Below are 23,873 nucleotides of genomic sequence, written 5' to 3'. Positions count from 1 at the left end.
GGGAACAGGGCAGGTGTATACCCAAGAAAATGAATTCATGTTCTTTACCCACTACTAGGAAAAGAAGGAAGTTTTCCATTTTAGAGTGAGGAAAATCAAGTCCTTCCCAGCAGTGACTGTAGTTCCTTAAGGAACAGACTTGGTTGCAATGCTTAGCTCTCTCATTCCTTTTAAGAGGTTAACCCAGTTAACCCAGTCACTTTCACAGAGCTCTGGGGGTGGCAGGGTCTAGGAACATGTCACCCTGGAACAGAGGTGACCCCATATTTAGAAAGGCCAGTTGGAGGTCCATTTGGCACCCACAGAATAAGCAAACCTACCTCGGAACAGGGACAGCTAGATGTGGCATAGTGGGTAGGAAGTGGTTCAGTCCATTTTTGGTTATGTTCCAACTTTTTGTGATCCCCAGTTAGGGTTTTCTCAGCCGACACAGGAGTGGTTCGCCATTTTCTTCTCTAGCTCATTGTACAGATGGGGAAGCCGAAGCCAACAGGGTTGCCCAGCACCACATAGCTAGGAAGGGGGGTAGTCCTTACTGAATGCCCAGCAATCCATCCACTGTGCCACTTTGTCAGCCCCAGAATCAGGGGCCTCAGACACTAGTGATCCTGGACAAGTCACTTAACTCTCTTGTCTCTCTCCTCATGTTAAATGAGATGGAGAAGGAAATGATGAATCACTCCAGTATCTTTGCCATGGGTCACAAAGATTCACACACACAATCAAAACAAAATCCCTGGAACATCAGCGGGAGGTGGGGGGGAGGGGGTGTCAGGCTAGAGGGATTAACCAGGGCTAGCTTGCCCTCTACTGGCCATGAAGGTTAAGTGCAACCAACCCAGGCACCTCTGACAACTCCAACCTAGACTCTGGCCCTTTACAAAGGAGAGACTGAATCCCAGAAAGCAGCACAGGACGGGTCAAATGCAGTGGTGAGACTGGAATCCTAGTTACCTGACTTCCAACTTGGGGCTCTTTCACTACATCAAGGAGTCAGAAAGGATGGAGGTCTGTGAGCCTAGGGCCAGGGGTCTCCAGTACCCAGCATGGGGTGGGCATGTGGGCAGTGGCCCCATTCCAACTTAACCCACACCTCCTAGCAGAATGTGCCAAATACTAACATCTATATTAACATATTAGTAGTGTTCCCAGGAGAGAGAATGCACTATGCTCTTTGTGGGGAGGGAAAGAGTAAGGTTTTCTCAGAGATGGCGGAGGAGGGGAAAGGGCTGAGTCTTAAAGAATGAAGAGCAACAGTGGCAGACATGAACAAGGGAAGCACAAGGCTGATTCAGGAGCCAGTCAGTCTCAAAAATTCACATAAATTAAGGGGAAAGAGGAGGTCAAGTCTGAATTTATTTACCATAAACACCCTGTCCCCATGCTCTCCCACAGCAAGAGGTATGAGCCAGGCCAAAGGGGTGTGAGGGAGAAATGGAGACAGAGACATAAACTAATCCTGAGGGGAGGAAGAGGCTGCAGGGGCAGGAGACAGGAAAGGCAGCTCCTGCAACGGAGCCAGCCTCTTCCCTCTCTCTCTGCAATGATCCTGAGAAGCTTTGGAATTATCTACAAGGCCAAAGAGAAGACCCCACTGAAGAAGCCTTAGCCAAGGAAAGGTAGACAACTGGTAAGTGCTCAAGGGAAGTGGATGTCTCCACCAAACTGCCCGGTGCAGGGCCTCCTAGTGAAGCTGGAGGGGCTTTTAATTCTTGCAACTCTTTACTGTGGAGATCACCCCTTTAGCAGCACCCTCCTTTATCTACACCACTGAAGTCATATAGTAGCTTAGATAGCAGCCATAGCCCAAAGAGAAATAGAACATTCATCCTAGTCCTCTTGGCCAAAAAAAAAAAAAAAAGTGGGTAGTTCCTCTGTCCTCTGGCTGGCTTCCTGAATTCGGGGTCCTCACCTTTTGGCAAGGTACAGGCAGCATGAGACAGCAAGAATCCCAATTAGTGCACTCTCTTCTCCATCTTCTCCCCTTCTACGCCCCACCCCTAAGACATCACCCTGAGTGTGCTCAGTCAGTCTGCTCTGGGGTATGGAGACAAAATGAAGGATTGAACTTATCCTATCCTAAGCCTTCCAGCTCCCCAGACACAAGGCTTTCATGGAAAACCTCTAATGTGGGGGGAGAGGAAGATGGCAGTAAAAGTCACTTGGCAATTTCAAAGCAGAGGCGTCCACTGCCTGCCTTCCCTCCACCCCAGTCAGCACTCTGGAGAGGGGGAACGGCCTTCACCATGGCCCACTTTGGTCTGACACCATTCCCTGTTCTCCAAGGATCAACCAGGGGCTCTGCCCCTGACTCAGTTCAGCCCCTGGAGTGGGAGCAGGAATGGAGACAATCACAGCTTCTCTTCCCCAGCCTGGATACGGACATAAGCCTTAGAGTCCAGGGGAAGATAGCGGCAGAGCCGGGTGTCCAAGTAGAAAAGGGGATCCTGCACCAAAGCTGGGTTGAAGCCCTCTTTTCGTAACTCTGTCTTCTGGAATTTGTAGGTCCCTGGAGAGGGAAGAGAAGGGGTGCTGGTTAATAAAAGAAAAGGAGACCCCTTTGCTGGGAGCAGGAGAAACCAGAACAGCCTCACGGTTAAAAAAAAAACTGTAGGAATAAAATTAGAGAAATATTTTTCAAAGAAGAAGAAGTAAGGATCACAGGATCACAGACCTGGAACTAAAAGGAACCTCAGAAGTCATCTCTCTCATCTTACAAATAGAAAATTGAAGCCTTAGTTTAAATGACTTGTCCATTTTTTTCTTTTTTTTCTTATTCTCTCATGGTTTTTCCCTTTTGTTTTGATTTTTCTCTCCCAATATGGTTTATAAAAAAATTGTGTATTAAAAAAAATTGACATACATGTATAATATGGGGGGAAAAAAAGACCACACACACACACACACACACACACACACACACACACACACACACACAAATTAGATGATTCAGCATTTGAATACTGTGAGATCTAGAAGAAAGGGGAGATTGTAAGGGAGACAGGAAAGGCTGGGGAGATTGAAGCATTAAAGACCCAGGAAAAGATGGGCTCATAAATGAGTTATGGAAGAGAACAAGCTTGAATACCCAAAACCAAGGAAGAGGGGGGCACTTAGCCATACCTGTTTTATGGAGCTCAGGCAGGAAGCGCAGGAAGATTGGGCGGGCATAGAGGGGGAGTTCCTTCTCCAATGCTTTAGTAAATTCTGTCAGGTCACAACCACCTTTAGGGTCCGCGATTGCTGCCATACCTGCCCGGCCTTCAACACCTGCAGTGCAGAAAACAGAGGTCAGAGGACCTGCTAGACTTGCCTATGTCATTTACCTAAATGGCTCACTCCACAAAGAGGTCAACTGACAAACGTCCTATAAATGACTAACTGAAATGTGATTTGTGCAGAATACGAATTTTAAAGGACTATATAAATGTTAGCTATTCTTAAGATGCTGCCAAAAGAGTTGCAGAGAAGGCCTGACACCTACTGGCCACTCTGGGTAGCACAGGTGGCTATGCAGGCCCTTCAATTTTTATCAAGTATAATCACAGAAACAAGAGCTGGAAGTAACCTTAGGGGTCATTTAGGACAACCAGCATCGTATGAGCATTCACATGCCATTATTTATTTCTGAGTCTCATCCTTAAAAAGCCTATAACTTTAATAAAATATAGTTCATTTCACCAAAGTTCAAATCTGCCCTTAGGCACTTACTAGCTGAGTTATCTAGGACAAGTCACTTAACTTCTCCCAGACTCAGCTTAGCCATTTGTAAAATGGGTACAATGTGAGTGCCTACTGAAGTAAGGTCATTATGAGGATCAAAGGACAAAGCCTACCTAAATGCTATCATTATTACCTAAGTGGATAGGATGCCAGTCTTGAAGTCAAGATTTTGAGTTCTAAGTTAGCCTCAGACAATAAGCTGTTCTAATCATTTCACCCTGTCTGCCTCAGTTTCCTCATCTGTAAAATAAATTGGAAAAAGTTGGCAAATTACTAGTATCTTTGCCAAGAAAGCCCCAAGGAAGCTGCTTATGATTGAACAATTATTACCTAGACCCAAAATATGTCTCTATCTTTCACCCCTTTATCCTGGTTCTGCCATTCATGGAGTTAAACAATCTGAATTACTAACATTTGCTAAATTTCTGCTGTATGCAAATCCCTAAGTCCTGAGAAAAATACAAAGTTTAAGTAGCCACTGATCTAACCAGAGCACTTGGGTTGAAAAAAGTGACATCAAAACATATCCTGGATATCCCTGGAAAAAGCAAAGCAAGTGGGCCAACCAAGAGAGGGGAGATATGGCCCAGGTGTCCATTCAGCTCAGGTGCCACTTTCTACAGGAAGCCTTCTTTCATTCCTTAGTTGGCAGGGTCCATCCTCTTCTCCTCCTTAAATTCTTATGTATAAACTGGCCTGATTCCATAGGCTGATAGAGGATCATCACTTTAGAGCTGGGAGAGATCTTAGACGCAAACAAGTCTAAATGTCTACTGATGAAGAAACTGAGACCCAAGGATGGAAGGGACTTAAGACCACATGACGTAGCAAGTGATAGAGCCCCGTCCCTAAAACTGCAAACCTAGGTGCCACCAGGCCTCTCCTCAGAAGAATGTATATTCGAGGGCATTTTTTCATTTTGTCTCAGCATCCTCGGCACTTCAGGGGCATGGGACTGTGTGGTGGATGGAGACAGCCCTGCAGCCAAAAGTCCCACATCTGACACCAAGTGGCTGTGACACCCCAGGGTTGCCTTCTAAGTGCTCTAGGCTAAAGCTTCTTAAACTGTGAGTCACAACTCCATAGGGGATCATGTAAATGAATGTGTAACAAAAAATTTGGCAACAGTAAAAAGTTTCTGAACACAAGGACCAAAAATTACTTCAAAATCAAATGTGTAATGGATCTGAAATGCTTCTGGCAGTGCTTGTCAGTATTGTGTTGCCTGACTTAAGTGCAACCCTGTTTCTGAACATATAATATGCACTTTGCACTCTGCATGCACAAACGCTGTCAGTAACACTTCTGCTCAGATTTGAAACTGAGCTGAGAATGGAAAAAGTTTAAGAAGTCTTGCTCTAGGCAACCTGATGACCTGAACTGGTACAGACAGTTTTCTCATCCAAGAGATACCTTTGTCAGTGAATGCACAAGTTCAGACCCTAGCCAAGCCTTAGCACCTAGCCCAGTGCTTCATGTACACAATAGATAATTAATGTTCAATGGATTTGATCCTACAAAATATTAAAAAATATGAAAAAGGAGAATTCATGGAAAAATACAAGTAAGAATTGCCCAGGATGACAAGATGTGCAGGAAGCACCCACATGATTGAGATTTTGGCCCCTTGAAGTATGGTGGTGTAAGTGCACCAGAAATAGACAAGATGGTGTTTATCTAAAGTACCACAGGACCACTTACCTGGCACCTCCACACCATACACAGCCACATCAACCATGTTTAAGAGACGGCTCAGAGTCCCCTCCACTTCTGTAGTGGATACATTCTCTCCCTTCCACCGGAATGTATCACCTGTTCGGTCCCGAAAATACAGGTAGCCTAATTCATCCATCACCAGCACATCACCTGAAGGAGGGAGGAACAGGACTCAGATGATGGGACTTACCCTTCTAGGAAGCAGAGAGAGGACTAATGAGAGGGCTATGCTCACGAATGCTATAAATTTGGGGATTTAGAACTAGAAAGATCTTCAGAGACCACCTAAGTCCAACCCCCTTGTTTTCAGATGTTTAGTTTAGGAACTATAATTATCACTAACAGTAAAAGTAATAACAATAATAAAACATCTCGAGGCAGCCAGGGTATAATGGACAGAAAACTGTCCTCTGAATTAAGAAGGCCTGTATTAAAGCTTGACCTCTGACAAATTCAACCCTCAGTGGCTTAGGGTAACTCAATAGTAAGGCTACACATTTCAGAACAGTTGCAAACTTGCATTGGGGGAAGGAGTTTCCTTACTGAGTTTCCTATACCAATAAAATTATATATTTGGGGGAAAAAAAAACCCCTACTAATCTGGCATTTTGGCAGTCAGCATCTTAAGGTCTAGGGAGTTCCTTGCTAACAATAGTCTTATGAAGTAGGCAGTGATTTTTTATAGGGAGTATTAACATCCTCATTTTATATATTGTCAGTTGTGTAGGGTAATGGAACATCCTCAATACATTGACTTTGGAAAGGAAGACATTTATAAAGGAAGGGATGGTCCTGAGAATGGAGAGAAAAGGGTCTCAGAGGGGTGGGTAAGCATGCTGTCAATCCTACCATTTTCTCTACCATTTCCCCATGATTCAAAAAGAAACTGAAGGAGAAAAAGGAGAGAGGGACAGTGATAATGGTCCAGAGATAATGGAATGAGGTCCTGACCACTGAGGTAGGCCATGTCTCCCTTCTTGAAGACATCATAGGCAATCTTCTTATTGTTGGCACCCGGATTGATGTACCCATCAAAGCGCCGAAGCGGGTCATGCTGCACGATTCGGCCAACAAGCTGGCCTGGCTCCCCTGGGGAAACCAGAGCTCATCAGGGATGCTTTGTCTCACTCAGTGACCCCTACCCGTGTTCTGTTCCTGCTCAAAAACCTTACTTGACCCCACAAGGCTACCTAGACCACATCTAAATCTCTGCTTAGTCCAGTGTTTAAAGCTCTTTCCCACTACCTCACCCATCAGTCTTCCTCCTCAGCCTTAACAACTATTAATCTTTTCTCTGCCATCCCAAAGCTCGAGCCAAACCATCTCCTCAGCATTTCTCAAGCCCTGCTCCCTCACTCCACATAGAAGGCCCTCCATCTTCAGTTGGATTTTCAAAGCCCAGCTTCTACAAAGGGATCTTCTGAGCACCCTATGCCTTGGTGACCTCCCCCTCTGACCTCTTAGAACATTTTCTGGGTATCCCATGTACTTAGATCAGGACATATTATATATTACATTCTACTAGAGTTCAATACCCACTGGCTTAAATTATCTAAAAGAGGTCAGAGTTTGTAGTAGTCCTTACTCTAAAATCATTTAGATCTGGAAAGTACCTCAAAGACCATTTGATCCAAGTCTAAAGAGAAGAAATTGAGGGAGTTTCGGGGAGAAGGTGGAATTGAGGATCGACTAACAGCAGATCTAGCACAACATACTTGCTAATGCCCCAGTGAAATGGTTTCCTGGCCCTAGTCCTCCTGGCCAATCCTTCTGTCTACAGGCTAATTTCCTTCAGCTTTTCCTTCTTACTTCCATCCTTTATTCCCAGTAACATTCATCTTTCAAGACAAACCTGGACCACAGGGAAGGCATACACCATTATTATCCCTGATCAACTCCATGGTGTCCTCATTCACTCTCACGAGCCGGATGGGGTAGACGAAGGATATGATGCGGCTATTGAAACCACATGCCCCGACCTGTGAAAGCCAGGACACAAGAAGCCTGATTTAGGGATGCCAACCATCCTCCCTCCTCTTATCCTCCAGGATTCTCTGGTGGACATCTCTATTCGGACAAGTGTGGATGTTTTCCCTTGGAGCTAGTACTGTATTCTGCCCCACCCCATCCAATTTAATGAAGTTAATCAGATGAGACCCCAACTATGCCAATATCCAACCCCTTCCAGGCCCTTTGCCCAATCTTCCATCTTCCCCATTATCTGACCAAACATGCCCCCAGATCTCCTAAGAGTTCCCGACCTGGCTATCAAAGTTGCCCACACTGCAGTTGCATTCAGTGGCCCCATAGAACTCAGCGATCTGGGGGACGTGGAAACGATTGATGAATTCAGTCCAGATAGACTGCCTGAGCCCATTGCCTAAGGCCATGCGCACTGAGTGCTGAGTCTCCACTTCTCTAGGAGGTTGGTTCAGAAGGTAGCGACACAGTTCTCCAATGTACTGGACAATCTGGGAAGAAAGGCAATAAATTGGGGCTTTACTCTGGGATCCTCCCCTTGCTCCCTGGGATCCCCCCTCCTCTATCCTACAACTCAAAGAATGTCAGAGCTGGAAGAGATCTTCAAGTTCATCTAATTCAAATTCTTCTTTTTATACAGGAGAAAATCAAGAGAGAGGGGAAGTCACTCATGTCAGATCATATAAATATGGCAGAGTTGGGACTAGATTCCAGCACTTTTAACATTGTGTTTCTTTTTAGTTACATAATAGCTTTTTAAAATGCATATAAAACTTAACAGTAATATTAAAATTTCCTTTTGTGCCCCTTTTTTTAAGTTATCTTTTCCTAAGAATTTTCAAAATGTTTTATAGATATTCTTTTCTTTTTAAAAATATTTCTATTTTTGCCCATTAACTCACTTCTCTACCCATCCCTGTCCTTGGAAACAAATAAGGATGATTGGACAAAACTAATAAGCAGCCAGTATTCCTTCCAAATCATCATGCACTACACCATGATTACTGAATCCTCATCTTAGAAGTATCCAAGACACTTCTGTTCTCTTTATGGAAGTCTGATATACCATACTAGACTGTTCATTTCTTGAGGGATGAATTTTCTGATTCCTAGACACTACCTAGTATGAGTCCCAACACAGGAAATGTTCCCCCAAAATATCTGCAGATAGACTGATTTCCTCATCTAAAAAATGAGTAGGCCAAGTCCTACCCACTCTTTCCTCACAGAACATTACAGAGATCAAATGAGGCGAAAAGTACTTTTGAAAACTGCTATTACCAGAAGAGTACAAAGGGTCTTTCTGGGCCAGTGGTTAGCTTTTGGGTCCAGCTCCTAACCTTCACAACTGACAGTTCCTCTGGCAGTCTGTCTATATCTCTGTCTCTGGTTCTCTCTACCACCCTCCTTTCTCTCTACCCCTCTCAACCCGGGGACCCCCCACCATCTCCCCGCCAAGCTCTCCAGCTCTGCTCACCGTACAGTTATACTTGATGCAGTCATCCCAGAATCGAGAGGCAGAGAATTTCTTTCGGATCACCACAGTCATCCCGTGTAGCAGACATTGTCCAACCCCCACAATGTTCCCTGGTAGGTGCAGGGGGAGCCCAGGGTGAGTGGGGGAGGTGGGGAGAGTAAAAAAAAAAGCTACCCAAAGGCTCCAGAGAAGTCCCTTTCTCTTCCAGAAGGCAGAGGACCAGCCCCAGGAAAGGCAAGGGAGATTCCACCCACCCATCCTCCAACCCTTACCCCTTTCATAAGAACCAAAAATGAGAGGAAATAAGGACCTGCCCTAAGTAGGCCCCTAAAAATCTAAGGTTACCTGCTGAGTGGTAAAGGGGGAGGCAGTCATATACAATGTCGGTAGAACGCATTCGGAAGCCGTAGTAGACCAGGGCAGCCATCCGGTAATACCTGGGACAAACCAAGATCAGTAGAGGGAAAGATTGGACACCTGATAGAACTTGGGTTCCCTTCCTGCCTTCCCTGGGCACCTCCCTCACCTTCTCACCTGCTGTGTACCACAATGGCGGCTTTAGGCATTCCCGTGGTGCCCGAGGTGTAGATGTAGAAAAGCTTGTCTGGGAGAAGCAGAACACAAATGGCCAGAATTAGGTGAACTTGAGAACTGGGCTGGGGAGGGAGGGAGGAGAGCTGCTATCATACATGGGTACAAGGGATGAGAGCCAGATCAGGAAGGGAGATGAAAGGAGCTGAAATGGGCCTTCCCCTGAACCTACTAGAGATTTAGCTTCATGGAGCTTTTTGTTCCTGACCACTAGGGCTCAAATTAACCTCTTTTCTGAATTCCAGGTACATGTAGTGTCAATGCCCCTCACCTGGCAATAATCATGGGTGAGCTTTTGCTGCCAGATGCCTCCTCAAGAGATTCCCCCAAAAGGCAGGGGACATTTCTTAAACATTTTTTCTAAAGCTTTGTATATACTAAGCACCTTTATAAGTACTATGAGTGGATTCATGGGAAGCTAATCATTCCTACCAAGTTTATCTCATTGAGGAAGCAAAACAGAGGCATGTGAAAAGTTACATGACACAAGAGATTTCACAAAGCAAAATGGTTTAAGTACTCAGTGAGGGGGTTACATCAGTATGTGTTAAATGTTTGAGAGGAAGGAGAGATTCATGTAGATTTCATGGAAGAGATGGGCAGGGAGGTCCATTAGAATGAGCAGCATCAATTTCAAAGGGCTTATGATAGATAAAACATGTTATCATCTCCAGACAGAAAGATGAAAGGCTCAAAGTTCAGTTTGGGGGTCTACTTTTTTTTTTCTTTTATCATAACCAATGTGGTATGTCCAAATTTCAATGTGGGAATTTGTTTTGCTTGGCTTGTAATTTGTAATGGATTTTGACTTGTATTTGTTAAGGATTTTGTTTCTCTTGTTTTCTTAATGAGAATGGAGAGAGAAAAGGAAAGTGATGGGAAAAGAAATCAGAGATGAAAATAAAATTGGAAAGGCAGAAAGGAAGGAGGGAAGAAAAGCAAGGATGAAAGTGAGAAAGAAAGAAATGAAAAAAGAGAAAAAAAGGGAAAAAAGAAAGCAGGAAAAAGAAAGAAAGAAAGAAGAAAAGTAAACTTGGACTCAAGAATTAGCCAGACATACATTAAATGATCAATAAGAACCTGTTCAATAAATTAATAAATGATGAGAGAGGCAGCCCTGATCCAAGTTTTCTCCTTTGTTCAATAGTGGGGATCATACCAGTGAAGCCTTTATCTGGTTGACTGGGCAAGTTCTTGGGGGATTTCTCCAAGAGGGGTTCCAGATGTTCCGATCCTACTGGCACAGAGTTAGGGTCCCAGTCTCCTGAGCAGAGGAGACTCAAGGAGGGGTCCAGAGTGCTATAGATTTCACAGACAGCTAGCAAGACAGAGAAGATAGGAGGGCAGTTAGCATTTCAGGAAGTTCTCCTGCCTTAGATCTCAAATGGGCAAGGCCCAGCTGATGCTCCTAAGAGCCAGCCTGCTGCTCTCAGGGACCTATGATTCCCACTTCAGCACATTGGACACAGTGCCAAAAGAACACTAAGAAGCTAGGGTTTCTAGCGCTAGGAGCAATGTATGAGCTGTTCTGGGACATTTCTGGAGTGGGGTAGAAGTTTTTGGTAGGGAAATGGGGATTGGGGGTGGAATAGAGATATGGAAACCGGGATCAGCAATAAATAGCTCCTTCCCACATCTGGAAGATCAGAAGCAATTCCTCCAGGTCACTGTTTAGATGCAACCTGGTATGATGAGCTCACTCTGACTTTCTCAGTTTCATTCCCATCATCCTTGTTCACTCAGATTCTCTCCTCTCCATCCAAAGAGTGTCAATTAGGAGAAGAAAATCCTGGGTTCTAGTTCACATTCTACGGGGCAAACAAAGAACTGTTGAATTCTTGGACTCTATTTTCTTCTCTATAAAATTAATGCTTCAGGGCTCCTCAAGTCCTTTCCTACCTCTGCCTTTTCTGTCCTAACATCTCTCCTTCCTACATGCTGTCCTCCCTATTCTTGGACCTCCTTCCTCCCCCCCTCCCTGGGCATAGTTCCTAACACTCACCAGAAGACAGCTCACTGCCAAAGATGAGGATGCGGGCCTGAGAGGTAGTCAAGCAGTGGCGCAGGGCATCCCGCCGCAGATTAGTGTTAATGAGGGCTGCCTCCACCCCCAGCTTAGCCATTCCCAGCCAGAGCCCCACAAACTCATTTCGGTTCTCCATGAAGAGGGCCACCACATCACCGGAAACAAGGCCCCGTGCTTGCAACAGGTTGCCAACTGCACTGGAGTAGGCGTCCAGCTGGCGGAAAGTCCAGTGGGTATCCGTGCCCTCAAATATAAGGGCTGTTTTGTCTGGGTGACGCTTCATGGTGGAAGCAAAGATTGTGGGCACTGTCTGGCGCTCCTGGAGGTATTTCCTCACCTTGCGCTTTACCTTCAACAGGACAGTCCCAGCACTGCCAAGGGAAAGAAGGGGGCCTGTCAGGAAATGTGTCCTACAGCCACATCAACCCTGGTGCTAGCCAGCATTCACCTCTGGGCCTCAGGACCCACCAGCCTGATCCCATGCCAAAGCCTACTTGAAGACAGTGCCATACCAACAGAGGGCAGGTGCTCTATTTCGGGGACAGAGTTTCCCTACAACATTTTCTTGCTCCTATGCTGAAGAGAGGACATCTTGAGTTGGATTTCTTATTATCTATCTCAATATCTACCAGTCTGGCACCTCTTTCCTTTGGTATTATGTGCTTAGAGAAAAAGTCCCTTGAAGGCAGAGACTACCTCACTTTTGGACCTAGCACAGTCCCAGGGCACAAAGTAGGCATGTACTAAATGCTTGCTGAGTGAATTTTTTTTTTGTATGTTTTTGAGACAATTAGGGTTAAGTAACCTGCCTAGGGTCACACAATCAAGGTCCTCCCGACTCCAGGGCCGGTACTCTTTCTGCTGTGCCACTTAGCTGCCCCAATGATTGATTTCTTTTCCCATCCTTCTCATAGTCATTTCCTGATTAAGCCAGCACATACTCTGACAATCTTACAGTAAACCACTTATTCCCAAGGTACTGCACTTGGTATGAACCAGCTCTGAACCATGATCTGGCATAGCTTCCCCCATGTCAGCCTTTTATCCTTGTAGGCTAGTCTGCCTAACACCACTCCATCTTCTTAGCAGTGGTCTCTACCTGCTCCTCTAGGCCAGACAAAACACTCCATAGGCATATATATAGCCACAGTATCCTCCTGGAGTCAGACTGTATAAAGAAAGGGAATGCTGACTTCACGACTGGTGGTTCTGCCCTCCCCTCCCCACCTGCCCCGGATACTGCAAAGTGCCCCTTTACCCCAGCAACCATCCATCCCCCAATCCCCAGAGCAACCATGACTCAGGGCTCAAAAATCTAAAGTCAAGGAGATCGCTCAGGCAGAGTACTTTGATCTCTGAGCTTTGGTTATCTAAAGGGACATGGGAAAGCAGAGAGGAATTGAGAATAACTCTTTTATGGGCTGAGGAAAAGTGAGGTTATTGCCTTGGAGGAGATTGTAACCACAGGAACCCTGAAATAGAACACTAGGCAATGGGTCAAAATAGCAGGTACTCACAAGATATCACGCCCAAGGGTCTTCCAGATGATCCTGATGAACCTCCAGCCCCCAAAGGCAAGGTAAAAACAGAACACAGAGAGTCCCACCTGTGTCCATGGCAGCTGCAGCACCAGCCTGGAGATGGCAGCTACCCCCACTAGGGATACCTTGGACAGCATCCTGGCCTGTGGGGGCATCAGAGCTGGTCACTGTCTGAAGGCCTGGGAGCCTGGCTTCCCTCCTCCTTCCCCACACCTCTTTTGACTGGGTGCCTTGCTCTCCACAAGAGTAAGACAGTTCCATCTTCCCCAAGGATCCTTTCCCAGGAAGGCAGAACGCCCAGTGAAGCAGACTATTTTCCCTCTCTCTTTTCTTCTTCTTCACGAGGAGTATATTCTCTCTGGGTAAACCCCAAATTTTCCCCAGTGTAATTTAGGAGCGTGGGCTAAGGAACAAGAATCACCCTATACATGGGACACAGGAAGAAAGAGGTAGTGCTGGGAAGGAAGATTCTAGGGTCTGGCTCTGTTTTGTAATGGCGGAACATGGCACAGAAAAAGAACCCGGGTTATGAAAAAGAGGCTGGGGTTCTAGCACTCAACCTGCCATAAATGAGTTGTGTGACCTTGTTTGTATTTGAGCTTTTGTGCATTCTTCTGTAGTGGACAGTGTGGGGAGATAGCTCAAATGAAGAGCTTTTTCAAGCATTTTCATCCTTTTCAAACCTACCTCCTTGAATGAGAGAGGAAGACCCAGATGGAACTAAGATTGCAACAAAGGAAAGTTCTGAAAGGCGTCTGCGTCTGACTCCACCTTCTGTTCATCCAGGGCCCCCTTGCTAGGAAGCATTAGTGCCTCCTGGTTCCACAGTGCTACACCCAACACAGTCACAAGGGGATATTCTCCTCCTCCTAGCTTCTGGGCCTCAGGGGGACAGGAGAATTGTTCTAACTCAGTCCAGAGCCCCAGGGCTTGGGCAGCTTCCTGGAAAGGGGGAACCAGGCCCGGAGGCAAGTGGAGTGGCTTGGGAAGTGTGGACGAGGGCCACAGTGACACAGACTGACCACTAGGGGGCAGAGAGCGAAGGCTAGGGCTAGACTCCTGTGGGGACACAGGAGTGACTTACAGACCCAGGCTTGCTGGTAAGAGTGGTTTCTGATCCATCTGAAGCCTGAAGGGGTGGGCCAGCAGGGAGGAGAACCCACCCGATCCTATATTAGCTCAATAAGTTTTCGTGGCCAGAACTATTCTGGAAAGAGGCCTTTGGGATTGGGTGTTCCTATCATGTTGACCTCGGAGGCGGGATCATATTCTCTGGCTGGCCATCACAGTCAGGGCTCCTGCTTTCCAATCCTGCCCTGTCACAGACTTGCTGTGGGCACTTTCCTCTGACACTCCCTTCCCCCAAGAGAGTCACCTCTACCTTAGGAAAAGCTGAGGGGCGGGTGGGCAGCAGCACTGAGAGGCCCTCAAAGCCAGGCACCTGCTAGTACCGAACCATCCAGCTCTGGGGGGCTGCAGACCATTAATGGACAAAGATGTTTAAGAGGCTCTTAGACTCCCCTCCAAATACTACCACCTGTCCCCCGAATATTACTTCTCCTTCAGGGAACCTGCCCCCAGCCCGAGAAGGGAAGGGGGGAGGGGATGCGAAAGCTCCTTGGGGCTGCTGATTAGCTCCCCCTTCCCCCTCAGGAGGCAAGAACCAGCCCTGGGATAAGGGGATAGGGGTTCTGGGAAGGGGTCGGACCAGCCCGTCTCAGGTCCTGGCAGGGCCTGTGCTGGGGTGGGGCGCACAGTCCTTTCTTGCACGTCTGGGGGCCTTGGCGAGGGAGCCAGAAACCTGGGCCACGTAATTCAGCAGAGTGAGGAGACCGAAAGGCAGTCAGGTAGACAAGCCGACAGACAGACAGACAAACAGACTGACAGACTGACTGCGGGGGGCCATGGGATCGCCCGGCTCTGCAAACGGCCCCGCCCGACCCCCACCTCTCCTTATTGGCTCAGCCCGGCGGCCAACACCCATCCCGGGGACCCGGCGGCTCGCCCCCCACCCTGGACATCCGGGGCGGCCATCCATGAGAAGCAAGGGGGCCTAGGGGCCATCCGAGGCGCGCCGGCCCCCCGGGCCGCAGGGCAGCCGGCGCCGCTCGAAGAGAGGAGCCGAGGTTCGGGGCGCGCAGGTGGAACCGGGCGCCACCCACACCTCCTGTCCTCCAGTCCAGGTCACCCGCAGCGGGTACCGAACTCACCCCCGGCTTCGTCCCCGCCCAGCTGCGCTCAGGTGCCCGGGCGCGACCTTCCGCGCGCTCCAGAGATGGCCCAGCTGCAAGCGGGGAGCCGGCGTGGATGTCGGAGCTGGGAGCCAGGCTGCGCCCCGAGCTTGGGTTCGGGCTGGGGCTGCGGCTCGCGGACTTTGCCGGGCTCCTCCCGCTTGCCCTCCTCCTTTTCCCCCCCTCCTCCGCCACCACCACCTGCACCGCCCACCTCCTGCATACAAACCGGCTATGCCGGGCCCGGCCGCACCTCCGGCTCCTCCTCCTCCCCCCGCTCCCCGCGGCCGCAGCCGCCGCAGCAACGCGGGGTGCCCTGCAAAGCGGACGGGGAAACTGACTCGCACCTCGCCATGCGCACGGGCGCGAGCTGCCCCAGAGCTCGCGCGCTCCTGGATAGACGCTGCAAAGCACGCTGGGAGTTGTAGTCCTCTCTCCCCGCAGTCTTCCCTTCCCCTTGCCCGCCTTGGGCTCAAACAGGACGAATTCTTTTTAGGAACCCAGGACTTAATTCCCGGGGATCTCGGGGTGACCACTGTGATACCACCCACCGCCCAGGGCAGAGAGGAGAAACTGCATGCTTCCCGCTCTCCTCCTCCCGAATTTGATCCTCATGTTAAACTCTCCTGAGAGAGTCCGAAGTCGGGACTTACACCAAAGTTTTGCAAACTTTGGAAGGGGGTGCTGGGGGCAGCTCCGGCTGAGCCCGACACATCCAGACACGGCCCTCCGAAACAAAAAGAGCCTTGGGAAGAGGTGGGGAGAAGAAAGGAGTTGAAAAGGTTGCTAGAAAGTAGAGGGGGAAAAGAGCACGGTCCTGACGGGCAGGCTCTGTGGCGCAATGGATAGCGCATTGGACTTCTAGCTTAGTGACTTGTGAGGTCATTCAAAGGTTGTGGGTTCGAGTCCCACCAGAGTCGCATTTTGAAAAGTATCTTCAGCTCCCGGGAATGTTTTTTAAAAAGTCTTTGGGTGTTCTGCTGTAAATGGGACAGAACCCCTGAAGAGCACATTTTGAAAGACTAGGTCATGTCTCCCTTGGAGCCAGTAGAAGAGCTCGGGCGCTGCAGAAAACGGCGAAAGATCAACTTGTCCTCCATCTCCGGAAGGCGCACTCCATTGCGCAAAGTTTGTGCTTTGTGCAGGAAATGACACCGAACCCAGCTCTGCCTCAGTTTTCCTTACAGCCAAATGAAAGAGAAGCGAGGCGAGCTGACTCCCCAGCGCTAAACTTTACAGTCTCTTATTACCGTCTCAGACTGCTTGCAGTCTTGGGGAGGGAAGAGAAGGAAGAGACAAAACTGGAAACACAAATGTTACAAAAATGAATGTTGAAAATTATCTTTGGAAAAATAAAATTCTATTAAACTTTACAATCTGGAGTCTATTTACTAACCAATTCTTGGTTTCCTTCCTCTTTAGAAAGTGAGGGGGTGGCGGGAAAGAAAGTGGGAAAACAAGAGTAATTCACATGCACTTCGTGCATTCAAAGCGCTGCCCTCAAAACGATCCATTTTACTGGAGGACATAATCTGTAAGGGACTGAGGGGAATAGCACCCTCGCAATTAAGACTGATTTAAACCCATCCCCTCCGTCCACTCTTCGTGCTACTTCTCACTTCCTCTCCTGCAACTGAGGCAGCTCGGTGCTACGGAAGGAAAGTAAGCAGCAGAACCAAGCATCGTATTAAGTCTTTAACGAGTGTTTTATCTCATTTGATCCTCAGAATCATTCCAGGAGGCAAGTGCCCAGGTCAAGGGAGAGGGGTGGAAAGGGGAAAGAGAGTAAAACGAGGCACAAAGATCTGGACTTCTTCGTCCTTTGATCCATGACGTCAGAGGGATGAGGCCGGAGCATGCAAGTGAATGGATTTAAGCGAGGGAGGAAGGTGCCAGTCACCTTCCTCGCTTTCTCCTCCAGAGCCAAATACAGATCAGCACGACTGGAGATGTCCCTGGAGGAAGTGGGAGACCTTGACTTTTTAAACTGAGGTCTTTAATAAGTCTTAGTCTGACTGAGGCAATGCCCGATCCGTGGTTAAGGCTAGTAAGAAAAGACGTAGAGAATGGCTTTTTTTTTACTTATATTAAAAAAAAGAAAAAAAGAAAAAAAGAAAAAAGGAATCAATCCATGAGATCTAAACAGCAACAATTTCTACTTACTTTCCCTCTAAGGCAATTTGGACCAAAACAATGGCCAAGTGGACTGGACCTGGGATCTTTTGTTGGCCAATCCATAAGGCATAAAGATCTTAATTCAAACGAAGGTTTAGGAGACTTACTCAGCCTTGCTTCCAGGCATAGAATCAGCAAATCTTAGCTTTGGAAGAGACTTTAAAGATTAAATTCAACCTCCCACCTAGAAGTGGAATAGATTTAGCCTTTGTGCAAATATTTCCAGTGACTCAAAGATATCCAAGAGGCAACTAACTGATTGGATTGTTGGATGGTACTGATTTCTTTATTGCCATCTGCCTCCCTTGTAACTTCTATATTCAGAGGTGGCAGTTCTCCCCTCCAGAGCTACATAGGAGAAGCCTCAGGAAGTGTCCTTTACTGGACTTCTTTTCATCTATTTGAAGATAACTTACCCCCCCCCCAACCTCATCTTGGTTTTAACTTCCTGTAGATCATTTTCATCTGAATATGTTCCACTTTTCTATCTCTTAAAATGTGGTCCTAAAGACCGGGCACAACACTCCACAAGTGTCTGAAAGCTAGACTGAAGGGCACATTTAATCATCTTCTAGGAATTTTGCTTAGGATCACAAGCTTTGGCTCCCCCAGACCACCGCTTGAATGACTTGATTATGTGAAACTGAGTCAGTTAATGATTTTTACGAACCACTTGGATCTGCTCAAGCTCTCCTACTATACGAAGGAGGCCAGACGAACCTGGGAATCACAAGCAGAAGACAAACAGCATTCTTTCAACTGGGCCTGTCAGAAATTCCTTGCATGCTGAACCAAGAACACCCCAAGCTGTGCCACGGAACCAATTCAGACCCCCAGCCCCAATGACTAAACCTGCTACAACCTTCTAAAAAGAGCCTAGTCCAGGGACAACCTGGTAAGACAGAAATCAATTGCTCCTACCCCCCTGACCTGTGATTTTTGTCTCGATAACCTGTTCCGACTATGTGATTACACACCTCCTTGTGATTTTTGTTTTGTAATGCCTGCTGCCCATGCCCATCCCAAGCTCAGTTCTAACTCCCTTCCCGATGCCCTTGCTAGGAAGCTGGAGTCTAGGCAGGCCATTGGGAGGTACTTTGACCGCATTATCTTGCCTCTACCGGATACAATCAGAAGACCAATTTGTAGATGTCAGCACCTGAGGTTATTTGGTATAACTTTCAAGGCAAGCAACTATTATAGCTAGCATTCCTTACTTTGAGTCCTTAGTCCTTATATATAGCTGAGGGATTTTTAGGAGGGAAATATTAAATATTTCTGAGCAACATGGTAATGTGGTAAAACTATGCTTTAGTAAGATTAATCCAGGAACACTATGCAGGATGGAATGGTGACTGGGAGACTGTCTGGGCTCTTATGCCGTTGTCCTCCAAAATGCTGACACATTCTTATCTTCAGCTCTTTTTAAATACACTCCTCAGACACCAACGTTTATTGGAGTACTTCCTCATGACAAACATTTTGCAACTTCCAAAATGACACTTAATCTCTATATAGGTTCTGTTTTATGTTGATGTCTTTCTGTTTAGGAAGGCCCCTATTCTTAGCAGCCTATTTTTAGCACATTTCTTAGGTTGTATTTATTACTTTTATAATAATAGTTTTTTATTTTTCAAAAAAAAATCATTTTGCAAAGATAGTTTTCAACATTCACCCTTGTAAAACCTTGTGTTCTGAGTTTTTTCTCCCTCCTTCCCCACCTGGCCCCTCCCTTCAACAGTAATTAATACATGATAGGTTAAACATGTGCCATACTTCTAACCATATTTCCACATTTATCATGCTGCATAAGAAAAAATCAGATCAAAAAAGAAAAAAATGAAAAAAAGAAAAAAGCAAACAATAACAAAAGTGAAAATACAATGTTGTAATCACATTCATTTCTTAGACTGTATTATTTCTACAGATGACTGACCTTCAGTTTTTTTATTTTTTTAGCTTCAGTTTCAGAGGATGAACTATCTTTTATCTGCCCCCAAAGCACCTTGTTTGGACCCTCCAGATCCCCTATGCATGGAACATCAATGTGCTGTCGAATCATAGGCTTTTTAAAAGGTAACTTATAGGACAGATAAGTGGCACAGAGGATAGAGCACCAGGCTTGAAGTCAGGAAGATCTTGAGTTCAAACGTTAATCTCAGATACTTACTAGGTGTGACTCTAGGGCAAGCACTTTGCCTTTGCCTTAAAAAAAAAAAAAAAAATAGCTCATATATGTAGCACTTTGCTTGTACTTCACAACTTTGCAAAGTAGGTAGTTTATTATTATGCATATTTTGCAAATGAAAGAAATTAAAGTTCATAGCTAGTTTATTATTATGCACATTTTGCAAATGAAAGAAAATAAAGTTCAAAAAAAAAAAAAGTAACTTGGCCAAGATTGCACAGCTACTTGTCAGAGCCAGGTCCAGTTCTCATTATATCATGACATCTCTAGCAAGTACTCCAAGGTTCTGTCACTCAGCCTTGTCACACATATATGTATGATCCATAATTATTCATAATATTCTCACTTAGTACTTTACAAAAGAAATAACATCAAAAAGTTGCTCAAAAGTGAATTTAAACCCTGTCAGAGGGTTTTACACTGTTAGTTTATAGCTAAACTGGTGTAGGACTTTACATAATGTCTGTGCTTAATGGAGATTGATTTAGGTTTCCATGATCTCTTGATGTGCTTGGAGCACTGTCCTGGTCCTGGAAGTGTGTCTATAAATGTATGTGGGCATGCATGCTGGAATATATATATTTGCAGAATTATATCCTGAGACAGGTCGATGGCACAGTGGATAGAACACTGGCCTTGGAGTCAAGGGACCCAAGTTCAAATTCTGCCTCAGACACTTACTTCCTAGCTGTGTGACCCTGGACAAGTCACTTAACCCCAATTGCCTTTCAAGAATACAAGAAACTAGAATTATGCTCTAGGTGGGTGTTAAATGTATAGACATCTTGGTCAACTAAATGTTGGTTTCAGAAACTTAGTTGAGTTAGTAGCTTGTGAGGAATAAGGAATAAGAGGAATAAGAAGGAATAAGAAACCAAAGCAGTGAATTCCAATCTCCATTCTCCTTCATCACATTAGAGACATGGGAATTAGACCATGTGATAAAGTTATGTCAGATCATACCAATCCAGCCCAGCCTTCTATCACCCAACAGAGATCCCAAAGGTTTAGGGGATGGTCTGATTATCCTCCCTGACATCAACCTCAAAAGTTAGGTGCTTTACAGATTTCCTTAGGAATTTGTTACCCACATTTGTCTTAGCTTTTAAAAAATTATATTTCCTGCACTATCAGTTTTCTTCCCAGCCAAAATTTTTTATATGTATTTTTCAAGGAATGAGGCTTTTTTTTTACATCAATAATTGAGCAAGTTTTTTAAAAATGAAAAACAAATGTCTCAATATTTACTTACAGAGTTCATCAAATTCCACATTGATCAGGGCTGAGAAGACATGTCTATTTCTGCATCTGAAGTTCATCACTCTCAGGAACTGAGTGGTATGTTTGAGCATTATTGTTTTGAACATATGATAAATCATTGCTTCGGAAAGAGTTCTAAAGCCAATAGTGTTAGAATCGTATACGTTGTTCTCATTTTGTTGTGTATCAGTTTATAAAGGTCTTTCTAGTTTCCTCTGAGATTGTCCATTTCATTTCTTCATATATACATATTTTTATTCTTGACACATTTCTTGATACTTAATGACATCCTGTCAGTCACTCAGGCTTGAAGTTTAGGTGTCATCCTCTATTCTTCACTCTTACCACTCCATATCCAATCTGTTGTCAAGTCTTGTAGATTCTACTTTAATAGCGTATTCCTCTCTGTCTTCTGATATAGTCACTCCCCTGGTGTGGACGCTCATCACTTCATGCAATAGCCTTCTATGCCTCTCCTTAATCCAGCCTATATCATCTACTCAGCTGCTAATGTCACAACATCATCCCCCTTCATCCCATTCCTCATTCAATAAACTCCACTAACTCAAATAAAGTGATCAAATATAAAATTCTCTGTTCAAAACCCTTCATACACTGCTACTCTCCAACCTTTTCAATCTTACCTCTCACTCCCTAATACATTCTTTACAATTCAGTAACACTAGTCTTCTAGCCAGTTACATATAACTTTTCATGCATTCTCAGGCTGTCCCCCATACCTGGAATTCTTTCCCTTTTCACCTCTGCCTCCTACCTTCCATCAAGTCCTAGCTAAGAAGTCCCACCTTCAACCAGAAGCCTTATCTGATCCCTTTTAGTACTAGTGCCTTTCTTCTGTTGATTGTATACAATTTATTCTAGAAATTTTATATATCCAAATATAAAGTATAATTATGGCAAATATTTATATATAATCATATATAACATTTAACTATGTATTAAACTTATATAAAAATGTATAACATACATGACCTATAAGTATATACATATATACTTATAAATCACTTTTATAGACATATTTATACATATAATATATACATTTACATAATATATTAAATATAATCAAAATTATATCTATATATATAAATAAAATACATTTGTATTTCATTTTGCTTGCTCTCTCTCTCTGTTGGACTGCAAACACCATGAGATCATGAACCTTTTTTTTTTTTTTTCTTTATAACCCCAGTATTTAGAACGTCTGGCACATAGTAGATATTTAATAATAGTTGTTGATTTACAATATTCTATAGCATTCATATATGATAATTTGTTTAGTCATTCCCCAATAGAAAGACTCCCATTCTCTTCTCCACTTAAGTTTCCAAGTTTTGGCTACTAAGGAAGAAACTGCTTTATATTTTAAAAATATACATATAATTTTTCTTATTTCTTTGAGGCAGTAGTATATAATAGTCAAAGGGCATATAGAATTTGGTAAATCTCTGGGAATACTTTCAGATTGATTTTCAGGATGATTAGACCTGCTTACACTTCTGCCAACAATGTGTCTATTTTCCCACAAACCCGCCAACATTTTCATTCTCTTTATTCTGTTTTGTCATCCTTGCCAGTCTGAAAGTTGAAGTAGAGCCTCAAAGTTGCTTTAATTTCCATTTTCCCAACTATTAGTGATTTAGACATTTTAAAATGATTATTGATGCCTTTTATTCCTTCCTTTGAAATTATCTGTTTATATATGGCTCTTATTCTTATAAATTTGAATCAGTTCTTTATATATCTTGAAAATGGGACTTTATCCAAGTAACTTCATGTGAAAATTCTCTCCCCCCTTCCTCCCCCCCTCCCCCCCTTCCCTGTTGAGATAAATGAAAAAGTCTGAGAGACAGAATTTTTGGGTAATAATTAATCAATTTATTAATTCTGGCTAGGAGATAATAAATTGAGGTCAGTGGTTCTTTCGGAAACCAAAGATAAATCACTGAGTTCATCTAAGCTTAAACATCCTTGGAAGAATGAGTGTTCATGAAATCAGTTTTGACTGCTTAACAATTAATGAGAACATGAATATTGTAGACGCAGACTTATTCTGAGAGGTTGGGGGACTTGACTTACCCATGTCACTCTTGGACAAAGAGGCTCATCTCAAGTCAAAACACTGCCCCAATTTAAAAAAAAAAAGGATCTTCATCTAGATCATGTAGATTGAGTGCAATGAACTAGAATACTCCTAGATGAGATTTTTACTTTAATCAGAAATAGGCTTTCAGTTGGATGAGGTCTGCCCAAGATTGGACAGAATGTCTCATGGTTGGCCCAGTCTTTTTTATAAAATCAACTCAGTTTTATTAGTTCAATAGTTTTCTTACTTTCAATTTTATTAATTTCCTCTTTTATTTTCAGAATTTCAAATTTGTTGTTTAATTGAGGGTTTTCAATTTGTTCTTTTTCTAGCTTTTTTAGTTGCATGTCCAATTCATTGATCTTCTCTATTTTAGTCAAGCAAGCATCTAGACATAACACTTCCCCTAAAGAACTTCTTTAGCTTTGGTATGTCATCTCATTACTGTCATTCTCTTGGATGAAATTATAGATTGTGTCTATGATTTGTTGTTTCACTCATTCTTTAGGATTAGATTATTTAATTTCCAATTAATTTTTGGTCTATTTTTCCCTGGCCCTTTATTACATGTAATTTTTATTGCATCAAGATCTGAAAAAGATGCATTTACTATTTCTGCCTTTCCAAATGTGATTTTGAGGTTTTTATGCCCTGAGACATGGTCCAATTTTTGTGTAAGTTCCACATACTGCTGAGAAAAAAGTATTTTTCTCTATTCAATTTTCTCTAAAAGTATATCATATCTACCGTTTCAAAAATTTATTTACCTCCTTAACTTCTTTATTTTATGGTTTGATTTATCTAGTTCTGACAGAGCAAGGTTGAGATCCCCCACTAGTAAAGTTTTACTATCTATTTTTT

The 23,873-nt window shown here is 44.5% G+C and overlaps 1 protein-coding gene and 1 non-coding gene across 5 annotated transcripts; one reads left to right on the top strand and one right to left on the bottom strand.

Moving 5' to 3' along the window:
- Nucleotides 1–1,325: 1,325 nt before the first annotated feature.
- SLC27A4 (solute carrier family 27 member 4) lies at nucleotides 1,326–15,663 on the bottom strand. 4 transcript variants are annotated; one of them, XM_074293768.1, is made up of 13 exons: nucleotides 15,515–15,663; nucleotides 13,031–13,197; nucleotides 11,490–11,884; nucleotides 10,647–10,805; nucleotides 9,431–9,500; nucleotides 9,242–9,333; nucleotides 8,897–9,006; nucleotides 7,701–7,910; nucleotides 7,292–7,418; nucleotides 6,391–6,528; nucleotides 5,425–5,589; nucleotides 3,124–3,270; nucleotides 1,326–2,509 (listed from the first exon to the last, which is right to left on the bottom strand). In XM_074293768.1, exons 2-13 carry the CDS (start codon nucleotides 13,189–13,191, stop codon nucleotides 2,352–2,354), a joined length of 1,932 nt encoding a protein of 643 aa, XP_074149869.1. In that variant the 5' UTR covers nucleotides 13,192–13,197; nucleotides 15,515–15,663; the 3' UTR covers nucleotides 1,326–2,351. The 4 variants fall into 4 exon arrangements, with proteins under 4 accessions (XP_074149869.1, XP_074149866.1, XP_074149870.1 ...); XM_074293765.1 differs by having other exon boundaries at nucleotides 15,539–15,661; XM_074293769.1 differs by lacking the exon at nucleotides 15,515–15,663 and adding an exon at nucleotides 15,265–15,436 and having other exon boundaries at nucleotides 5,425–5,610; nucleotides 6,301–6,528.
- A 449-nt stretch (nucleotides 15,664–16,112) lies between these two features.
- TRNAR-UCU (transfer RNA arginine (anticodon UCU)) lies at nucleotides 16,113–16,205 on the top strand. Its single transcript has 2 exons — nucleotides 16,113–16,149; nucleotides 16,170–16,205. It is a non-coding gene; the product is annotated as a tRNA-Arg (tRNA).
- Nucleotides 16,206–23,873: the final 7,668 nt, after the last annotated feature.

Source organism: Sminthopsis crassicaudata, chromosome 2 (genome assembly GCF_048593235.1).
Source record: "Sminthopsis crassicaudata isolate SCR6 chromosome 2, ASM4859323v1, whole genome shotgun sequence".
Classification (NCBI taxonomy): domain Eukaryota; kingdom Metazoa; phylum Chordata; class Mammalia; order Dasyuromorphia; family Dasyuridae; genus Sminthopsis; species Sminthopsis crassicaudata.
The sequence above is the reverse complement of the archived record's forward strand: the minus strand, read 5'-3'. Positions and strand labels throughout refer to the sequence as shown.

Bases quoted from the DNA above. Each gene is read 5' to 3' on its own strand.
- SLC27A4 (XM_074293769.1), bottom strand. From the start codon at position 13,191: ATGCTGTCCAAGGTATCCCTAGTGGGGGTAGCTGCCATCTCCAGGCTG. The intron at 7,911-8,896 runs GTGAGCAGAGCT...CTTTCTTCCCAG, and splicing joins GCATCAAGTATAACTGTACG to ATTGTCCAGTACATTGGAGA. The intron at 5,611-6,300 runs GTAGAGAAAATG...CCATCATCTGAG, and splicing joins TTTTGAATCATGGGGAAATG to TCCTGTTCCTCCCTCCTTCA.